Source organism: Bactrocera neohumeralis, chromosome 4 (genome assembly GCF_024586455.1).
Source record: "Bactrocera neohumeralis isolate Rockhampton chromosome 4, APGP_CSIRO_Bneo_wtdbg2-racon-allhic-juicebox.fasta_v2, whole genome shotgun sequence".
Taxonomy (NCBI): domain Eukaryota; kingdom Metazoa; phylum Arthropoda; class Insecta; order Diptera; family Tephritidae; genus Bactrocera; species Bactrocera neohumeralis.
Window position 1 is genome coordinate 51,753,213 of NC_065921.1, and position 10,623 is coordinate 51,763,835.

Genomic DNA, 10,623 nt, shown 5'->3' on the forward strand with positions numbered 1-10,623 from the left:
CCGGACCCAAACGGCAGCGATGAATGTGACGAAATTTTATATAAACATTTGTGAAAAAAATAGGTGAACAATTAATTTGTGTCGAATTTGTATTTGACATACTACTTAGTATTGAAGACTGTGTCCCAGTTATTGCGTTGTCCACATTAAGAGGTGATTCCACGTAATTGGTATGCGCACCGGTAAACGGGATCACGCTATCATCAATAACGGCACTATCTAAGTTCCGCAAGTCAGGCATAACGGCTTAGCAAATGGCACTCCGCAATGCAAATTAATTTTAAGCGCAAATTTGCACAATTGCATTCAGTCACAAATATCCCGAATATTTGATAGCTAATACCACAATTATTTTAGAATGTTGGCGGGTGGCAAAGTAAAACACTTATTTTAAGCCGATTCGTACTTTATTAAACTTCAATAATTCGATCGTACGATCGTTTGCTAAAATAATTGTGCTCCTTGTAGGTGTATGTACCACTACGCCAGCGAATTAAAAGGGGATGAGCCAACGCAAAAGGGTAAGCCGCAGGTGAGCTAGCACAGGCTAATAGTGGGGCATACATCTACATGGTTGCATTTTAATGTACAATCAAAATTTAATAAATCCTTAGAGTTGTATTTTAATGTACATTCTTTAAGATTAAACATTTTATAAAATTAGGGTTGTTGCGCGCTAAAATAGTATTTGAACTAAATCCCTTGCGGTTAAAAGAGATAAATATAAATGCATTTTAATATTTGTATGTAGTTATAAAAAATAAATGTAACTCAATTTTTATTAAAAGTCCATTTAAAAATTACATTTCATACAGCTCTATGTTATACAAATCATCAAGAGTACACATTTGGACCAGTGGTTAGCATTTCATAAAACAATTGTTCATGCTGACCTGCTGACAGATTGGGGGGAAACTTTAGTATACCATCCCACGATTTCAGGGTTAAAAGCGGTATGGTTGGATAGTGCTGATGCTCCAGATTAAGAATATATATAATTATTGCCGCCGCAAACTTATAGTTTTCGAGATATTTGCATTTAAAGTTGAAAATTTTGCAAATTTAATTTTGTTTTTTCTACATTTTTTTAATGTAGCGCAGCTTAATAAACATAATTTTTTTGATTTCTGTTCTGGTGCGTAAATATACAAAGAAGATGGGTTTCCAACTCGTCAACACGCCACGTATATCTGGCCAATTTTCCCTGGAAATTGAATACGTTTGAAATGAAATGGCTGTCCCTTGTATTCGATAACTGCGTCATAATCAGTCGGGTTCCATTACACAGTTTCGGCGTATGAAGATTGTGAAACATAATAATGACAGATCCAACTTTGAGACGCAAATGATGCTGGGGCATACCAAGGCTTTCCAAAGAATTTGGAAATTCCACTGGATAATTTACGGTTTCTTATTTCTTGTCAAGACGATCGATCGATTTATATGAGCGCAAACCTCCCGAAATTTGACTTTGAATCTTCCAGTTTAAGTCATTAACACCGGTATTTTTGGCAACTAAAATTGCGCGTGCACTCAAACATTTGCAGTTACGATAATTTTGCCAATGTGCGGATAAACATTCGTGATGAGTTTATCTTTCGTTGAAGTGAATTGACAAAAGGGAGGTGAAATTGATATCAAACCACTGGAAGTATCAACCGAAATTTGCCAATTCTTAGCGAATACAATGTAAAATGTCATCGGCATTCGGGAATTTGAAGGCTGATATGTCGAAATGATCTTCGCGAAAACTATGCGAACTTCAGTGGCATGCGAAGTAACTATTGCATTGTCCTTCGTCTGTTTCCAGTGATTATCATGTTCCAGCAAATGCAACTGCTGGCATGCTTTTCAAAAAGTTGCACACACTGTACCATTCACAATACGCAATGACTTAAATGAAGTTGAACCGCGTGACTCACAACAGTCGGAAAACTTTCATGAATTGCAAAAGTAAATATCCTACAAAGCGCTTTATTGCGGTTCACATGTCGACCCATTTGATACTGCTGATCTCATATCGTTCAAGGTCAATAACCGCTATGTTGCTTTCTTTGGTGACGTACTTGCAAACGTATTTGATCGATTTCACCAATCTACAATATTCAACATTCACATGAGTTTTGAATGTGAATTAGACAAAAGTGGCGAATATGGTACGATCCATATGTTTTCAACTTCGATGTGTTGTTAACGTCGATATTCACGCCTCTACATGCTAAATGTTCTGCCATTGTCGTCTGGTGAGCGACGCCGATACAGTGAATATCCATCATTTCCCATTTCCGTTTCCGAAAGAAAAGCACATGAGTAGTGTTTCGTGCATTTATTGTCAGACATACAAACCAAAGTGGGATTGTAAGGTTCCCAAAGTCCATGAACCATATTGGTTTTCACCACTTCGTATAATTCTGGATCTATCTCTGAATCAGGAATTTCCGCTGAAATGATTTCATCAATTTGATCTGGTGTAATCACCATCCGCATCCAAAGAAGAATGTGTGTGTGCGGCAACACGCAACGGAATACATTCAGCATCTAACAGCACCATATATACCATAGGTTGCTTCAAGATAAAGACCGTCAAACATCGCAGCTATTGTTTAAAAAGTCGTGCTGTGATATCGTTACGATCGCTAGCTGATTGACCGCGATCCATAATTCCGCACGTACATATGTCATCGCATTTTGGGAGTACTTCTTGCCCTTCTTTGGGCTGCCATACGTTGATGGCAAAAAGAACGCCGACAAATATTAGCGTGACCTCTTCGTGGCTTCGTAACAAATTTCAATCAGTGATTGATCACTTCGTCTGAAACACACATAAAGTTTTCACTGAATAATTTTCAATAATTTTTCCTTTGGATAGCCGGAATAAAAAAGCAAGCGACCGCAATTGAACGATTGAAATAATTTACAAATCAAAATATTGAAAAACAAAATAAACAAAAATTGAAAAACATGTGTATGAAAAATGTTAATTTTTGGAATTTTCCAATTTTCCGACTTCCCTCATGAAAAGTATAAGGTATTTGTTTCTAAACCTTTCCCGATCCACAACAAACAACCTTTAAAAATTTCATCAACAGTTCTCTTAGTGTTACTAACAAACAAACATTCGTTTTTATATACATATGTACATATGTATGTATGTATGTACATATGTAACGTTTGTATGGGGAAAAGAAAAAGGCTGTTTTTAGGGGTTTTCCGGAAATTATTAGATTTTTTCTCGCCGTAAAACCATCTTTGAACTTCAACGAACATTTAAGAAAAAGAATTGGCCAAATTGGTCCAGGCGTTCTTGAGTTATGAGCGTACATACATTTTGGCGATTCATTTTTATTTGTATAGATTTAAAATATGAGTTTTGGATATAAAGTAGTTATATTTTACGGTTATCATGCACTCATATTGAAACAAAATTTGAGTTTTCGTACTGTACTGTAACCTTACACTTTATTACGTAACATTATTATATAATATTACTTATACATATGTATATATAATATTATTATATAATATTACTAATACATGTATATAATATTACTTATTTGTTTAATAAATTTAAAAAAGAAAATATCCATATGCATGAATAGAGGAATTTTTGCGAAAAAGAGGAATTTCAGCGAATTGCCTTGTCATCACATGGCAGCGTTCCATTTCTTCGTAATTTTTGGTAAACAAATGAGGTTCAAATGAGTGTAAAATGTAATTTTTAAAATAAAGATTTTTTAAATAAAAAACCTGTAAAATGTAAAATGTAGTGTAAAATGTGGATTTATTTAAAAGATTATAGTGTAATTTAATTAATTTGAAGAGAAAAATGTGAATAAAGTGGGTTTAACGTGGTGAAATAGCTTCTTAAAATGTTCGAATTTTGCGAATTTTTGAACTTTAAGGTCGAATATCTACTCTTTTGGGTAGTACTAAAAGCCAGCAATTATCGAACTAAATCCTTTACAGTTAAAAGAAATAAAAATTAAAGCGTCCTAAAATTTTTATGTAAATTGTGAAAATTCCGTTCCCAACGGATGTTCTCACACACATTCCTCAATACGTCCAAATAGAACTCCTTATTGCCGTCTGTCCCTCCCGAAACAAATTCATGATGCACCAAACCACGAATATCGAAAAAAATCAATAAGATGACCTTGAATTTTGAGCGGCTTTGGCGTCGTTTTTTTCACTCCATTTCGATGATTGTTGACTTGTTTATATGTCAAACTCATATACCCATGTCTCATGGGTAGCTATAATGCCCTCCATAAATATGGAATATCGAGCTCTCTTGTCATCTCTAACACTTACCGGAAGATTTTCAAGCACCATATCCTTCACTTTTTTAATATTTTTATCATTTGAAGGGGTCGAGGGTCGTCTAGAACGAGACATATCTTCAACGAAAATGTATATCCACTGAATTGTTCCTTGTCATCTGATCATGACCTCTTTGAACTAGCAAAGACAGGAGTTTCGGATCATTTTATCTATGTATAACCATATCCGTGGTGAATATAGCGACGTTAGGAATTACATTTTGTGTTTTACGTTATTAAACCTATTTAAAGTTGAAGTCTCTAGATTCCATTATAATTAATTCAATCGTAATATATATAAAATAAAAAAAGTACGAAAGGCTTGTTTCACAAAAGGATAAAAATATTGGAAAACTAATGTTACAGAGTTCTTAGTGTAATATTTTCTAATTCTATTCTAATATTCTAATTTTTATTTAGTATTTTCCTTGCTTATATACAAATTTTAAAACTATCTTAAATAACTAAATATATGAGTATGTGTGTATGTTTGTATGTATTGCAGCATATTGCTTATTGCTGCTTGACATGGGGTTGTTTTCAAGTGTACAATTTAATACATACTATGTGTGTGTGTCTGTGATGTTATCTCTTCTGTAAATTTATGACTTGTGTACCCATGCATTTTTATGACCATTAGATGTGCATTGCATGTATATACATATGTATGTATGTATGTATATTAAGGGGGTATTCTGGTCTAGAAGCATGAATTTCAGGTAATTTTTAAAGTGTCGTAAAAAAAGGCAATTAATATTTTTACTATCCATTTTTTTCTTAGTTATTTGTTAATTTTAGAAGAGTACAGAAAAAAATTAAAAACTAAAAAAAGTAAAAAATTTCAAAAATTATGAGCTGACGAAGTGGGGGGTCTCTAACAATTTCCACGTGACCATATTCATGATTTCAACCCTCCTAGTTATCTGAAACCAAAAAAAAATTAAGAAAAAACGTTAACTTCAGCGGCACCGAAGCTAATATACCCTTCACATGTGCATTTCTTTTAGTAATTATGTGCTCAGTTTGTATGGAAGCTATATGCTATAGTAATCCGATCGGAACAATTTTTTCGGAGATTACATTGTTGCTTTAGAAAATAATCTATGCCAAATTTGGTGAAGATACATTGTCAAATGTGAAAGTTTTCCATACAAGAACTTGATTCCGATCGTTCAGTTTGTATGGTAGCTATATGCTATAGTTAACCGATCTGACCAATTTCTTCGGAGATTACATTGTTGCCTTAGAAAATAATCTGTACCAAATTTGGTGAAGATACATTGTCAAATGTGAAAGTTTTCCATACAAGAACTTGATTCCGATCGTTCAGTTTATATGGCAGCTATATGTTATAGTGGTCCGATAGCGGCCGTTCCGACAAATGAGCAGCTTCTTGAAGAGAAAATGACGTTTGCAAAATTTCAAAAGGATATCTTAAAAACTGATTGACTAGTTCGTATATATACAGACGGACGGACGGACATGGTTAAATCGACTCAGCTCAACATACTGATCATATATATATATACTTTATAGGGTCTTCGACGCTTCTTTCTGGGTGTTACAAACATCGTGACAAACTTAATATACCCTGTTCAGGGTATAAAAAAAGATAATGTCGCAAAGACCGGAACTACGGAAAAAGTGGGAAACATTTTTTTTTTCAAAAAATGGCGACTGCCTGAAAAAAAAAGTTTTTTTGGATCACTTTTTCTGACTATTTCGAATTTTTTTTATATAATAAAAATAAAAATTTGGGGATGGGGCTAGTTCCAACCATAGACAAGCCTATAAAGAAGACTCTATACAAATTTCAAGTGAATCGGTCCAGTAGAACCTGAGAAATCGTGGGTATCGTTCCGAAAAAGTCAGTTTTGAGAAAAACGCGTTTAAAGTTTCGCGTAAAGTCTTTTGTTCGATTAGTTCCGGCCGAACCAGTTTGGATGCCGGGTCAGAAAAATGCCTATATCTCCGAAAATAATTTGAATTTTGAAAAATCCTCTTGTACACATATTCTTGAATAGTTAAACTTTGAATATATTAAAAACAATTCGATTTTTTTAAATTTCTAGACCAGAATACCCCCTTAATATATAAATAGATATTTATATTTAGTAGAATTTCGGCTTTGCTGATAAGTAAGCATGTTCAATGATATTTGAACACAATGGGTGTCTTTATTTTCATGCTCACTCATTCATTGGACTCATGTTTTTATATGTTTTAATTAGTTCTTTTTAAGTTCATATTTGTTAAACAAATCTTAATGGTAAGCATTGTAAGTTTGTATAATTATTAAATTTACCTTCAAAACGAGCGGATTTGATATTATATCATTGAGTTTTTGATTATATTTTCTTAATAGATGATGAATCTGAGGAATTTTTGGGACTATTTGATACTGAAGTTACATATATTGAGGGAGGCCGTACAGCAACAGGTTTTTACACAGTTGAAGATATGTTATACACCAAACGTTTATATCGTGTGCATGCGGCTGGTTCATCCATTCATTTAGAGCCCGTAGCATTAAATTTTGACGCCCTTGATTCTCGATTTGTTTTTATGTTGGACTGTGGTATCAAATTATATATTTGGCTTGGTTGCGCATCAAAAAATACATTAAATTCTAAAACGCGGCTAATGGCAGAAAAAATTAATAAAACCGAGAGAAAAAATAAATGTGACATCATCGTAGAAGCGCAGGGCAAGTAACAAAAATGCATTAAAATTATTTTTTATTTATTTGTCATCTAATTTGCAGGAGAAGAAAGCGACGACTTTTGGAAAAACCTTGGCATTGATTCACAAGACAAATCAGAGAAAAAAATTCACCAGCATGTTCCGGATAGTTTTGAGCCGGTTATTCCTCGTCTATATCAGGTTCAACTCGGCATGGGCTATTTGGAGCTACCCCAAGTGGAATTGGCAAATCAAAAATTGGTTCATACTTTTTTGAATAGCAAAAATGTTTACATATTAGACAGTTATACAGATTTGTTTGTGTGGTTTGGAAAAAAATCGACTCGACTGGTGCGAGCAGCGGCAATAAAGTTATCACGAGAACTTTTTCATATGATAAATCGCCCTTCTTTCGCATTGATCACTCGCTTGCAGGAAGAAACAGAGACTCAAATATTTAAATCAAAATTTGTTGGATGGGATGAAGTTATGGCAGTTGATTTCACAAGAACTGCTAAATCTGTTGCTAAAACTGGAGCAGATTTGACCAAATGGGCTCGTAAGCAAGAGACTCGTGCTGATTTAGCCGCTCTTTTTATGCCTCGCCAAAATGCAATGCCGCTTAATGAGGCTGAGCAACTGGAGGAAGATTGGAACTATGACCTTGAAGCAATGGAAGCCTTCGTATTGGAAGGAAAAAAATTTGTACGATTGCCAGAAGAAGAGTTGGGAAATTTCTATATGGGAGAGTGTTACGTATTTTTGTGCCGCTATTGTATACCCGTTGACGAAGAAGACCTCGAAGTGGACCCAATTAAACCATCTGACGATGAAATCCAATGCGTAGTTTATTTTTGGCAGGGGCGAAATGCCAGCAATATGGGCTGGTTGACATTTACGTTTACTCTACAAAAAAAATTCAAGGCAATGTTTGGAGAAGAATTAGAAGTAGTACGCATTCATCAACAACAAGAAAATTTGAAATTCATGGCTCATTTTAAACGCAAGTTCATAATTCATATCGGGAAGCGAAAGGATAAATCGAAAGATTCTAATATAAAACCTGTTGTTGAGTTCTTTCATTTACGATCAAATGGTGGAGCATTGTGTACTCGTCTCATTCAAATTCAGCCTGATGCAACAAATTTAAATTCAGCCTTTTGGTATATTTTTATTACGACTAATTATAGTAAACAAACTAATGCTAAGATTTTTTGCAGTTATATTTTATACGTACCTTTTGACATCAAAGATGAAGCGCAATCGGGTATAGTTTATGTTTGGTTGGGTTCAAAGTCAGCACCAGAGGAAGCAAAGCTTATCCAAGAAATCGCTGAGAAAATGTTTAATAATCCATGGGTTAGTTTACAGATTTTAAACGAAGGGGAAGAGCCAGAGAATTTCTTCTGGGTTGCTTTGGGTGGACGCAAAGCTTACGAAACAAATGCTGATTTCATGAATTATACTCGACTTTTCCGATGTTCCAATGAGAAAGGTTATTTCACAGTTGCAGAAAAATGTACTGACTTCTGTCAAGATGATTTGGCAGATGATGACATAATGATATTGGATAATGGTGAGCAAGTATTCTTATGGCTTGGATCCAAATGTAGTGAAGTGGAAATAAAATTGGCGTATAAATCAGCGCAGGTAAGATTTCAAACCCTATACAAAATCATTCGAGATATAATTTGTAAGGATGGTTCCGTATAGGTCGAGATAATGCGAATTATGAAACACCATACGTGTCAGCTTATTTAGATTTTCTAATAGAAATACCTCATACCATAAATATGTTTCTCATTTTTTCGGTGAACAGACGCACTTAATAAAAGATTTTGATGCGGCTTCTCAAAGTGATGCTACACACGGTTTAGCTACCGTGTCTTAAGTAAGGATTGTATTTATAGTGCATTTTTTATTTATTAAGTTAGCTTCCATTCGGTATAAGGTTTTCGTTAAAATCGTTGTATATACAAATTTCTTTAAACATGCTAAAAAAATTGTAATATAATAATTTTGTTTTAGGTTTACATACAACACTTACGCATAAAACAACCTGAAAGGTCACGAAAGCTTTTCCTCACTTTAAAAAATAAGGAGTCTAAACGTTTTACAAAATGTTTTCATGGATGGAGCAGTCATAAATCTCCTCCAGAGTAATCGATTCAGTACATTACAGGTACAAGTGACGAACCATTATTATTAATTCTATATGTACGTTGTATTCATATGTCATATAAGTCGAAACCAATGGAGAAATGAAAATTAGATGTAATATGTTTTCACATATTTTAGTTTTGTAATTACTACTAATTAAAATGATATGGAATTCATTCAAAGAATATGTCCTTTATTTTAATTTGTAAACGAGTGAGACTAATCTGCATTTTTATTGTTCTAAATTAATTCCTCTTTTCTGAAATGTGCCCAGCCAGGTTAGTAAATTTTGCGAGCCAACCATTCCCACACGTTGATGTTCATTGAATAATCGACGTTTTGATTGAAGTTTTGAAATTCCGCAGGTTCGAAAGGTTGATATGAAGTTGAATTGCTTTAACTACAATTCAACTGAGTGGACCTGAAACCCGTAATAGAGATACGGAGGCTGCTATATACATATATTTCTGGCCTAGGCAACACTAAGTGTCAGAACGTTTTGTCATTTAATCGTGAATTGTTTTATTTACAGGGAATTAAAAAATTCATCTCGGCCAAAAAATGGAATTAACTCGTGAACATTTTCGTGCGATCATTTTTCAGAACTTTCGACGTGGATTATCACGACAAGAGTGCATCGATCAACTAAAATCTTTGTTTGGCTATGAAGCACCATCCTAAAGCACTGTGAAAAACTGGTACAACGAATTCAATCGTGGCCGACGCTCGCTCAAAGACGAATTCCGTGAAGGTCGTCCAAAAACAGCCGTTGTGCCAGAAAACATCGATGCCGTACGTGAACTGATAATGCAAGACCGTCATGTAACATACCTTCAGATAGAGGCATGTCTATGCATTTCTCCCACCAGCATACATTCGATATTGCATGAATGACCTGACCGTAAAAAAGGTTTGTTCTCGTTGGATCCCGCACAATTTGACAATCGCTCAAAAAAAGGCTCGTGTGCATTGGTGTAAAGAAATGCTGAAAAAATACGATCGCGGTGCTTCAAAAGACGTTTATGAGATCGTCACAGATGACGAATCATGGATCTACGCGTATGAGCCCGAAACAAAACAGCAATCGACCGTGTGGGTCTTCCAAGACGAGCCAAATCCAACGAAATTTGTTCGTGGAAGAAGCACTTCGAAGCAAATGGTCGCCTGTTTCTTCTGTTCCGCTTGAGCAACGTAGGACGGTCAATTCTGAGTGGTACACCACCATTTGTTTGCCTGAAGTCTTCGGAGAAATTCGAAAAACGAACAAGAGAAGACGAATCATTGTGCACCATGACAATGCGAGCTCTCAAACCAGCGTCGTTTTGACCGGCCAAAACGTCGATTTGATGGGTCATCCGCCGTACAGCCCTGACTTGGCACCCAATGACTTATTTTTATTCCCACACATCAAGAAAATAATGCGTTGTCAACGATTTTCGTCGCCAGAAGATGCTGTTGAAGC

At 34.9% G+C, this 10,623-nt stretch overlaps 1 protein-coding gene across 1 annotated transcript in view; it reads left to right on the forward strand.

The window, feature by feature from the left end:
- LOC126754499 (protein flightless-1) overlaps positions 1–9,346 on the forward strand; it is a 27,632-nt gene extending 18,286 nt beyond the window's left edge. The window contains exons 3-6 of the mRNA XM_050466520.1: positions 6,685–7,026; positions 7,084–8,164; positions 8,222–8,651; positions 9,030–9,346. Of these exons, the coding sequence (XP_050322477.1) occupies positions 6,685–7,026; positions 7,084–8,164; positions 8,222–8,651; positions 9,030–9,164 (1,988 nt within the window). The 3' untranslated portion in view covers positions 9,165–9,346. The remainder of the gene's footprint in view (positions 1–6,684; positions 7,027–7,083; positions 8,165–8,221; positions 8,652–9,029) is intronic.
- Positions 9,347–10,623: the final 1,277 nt, after the last annotated feature.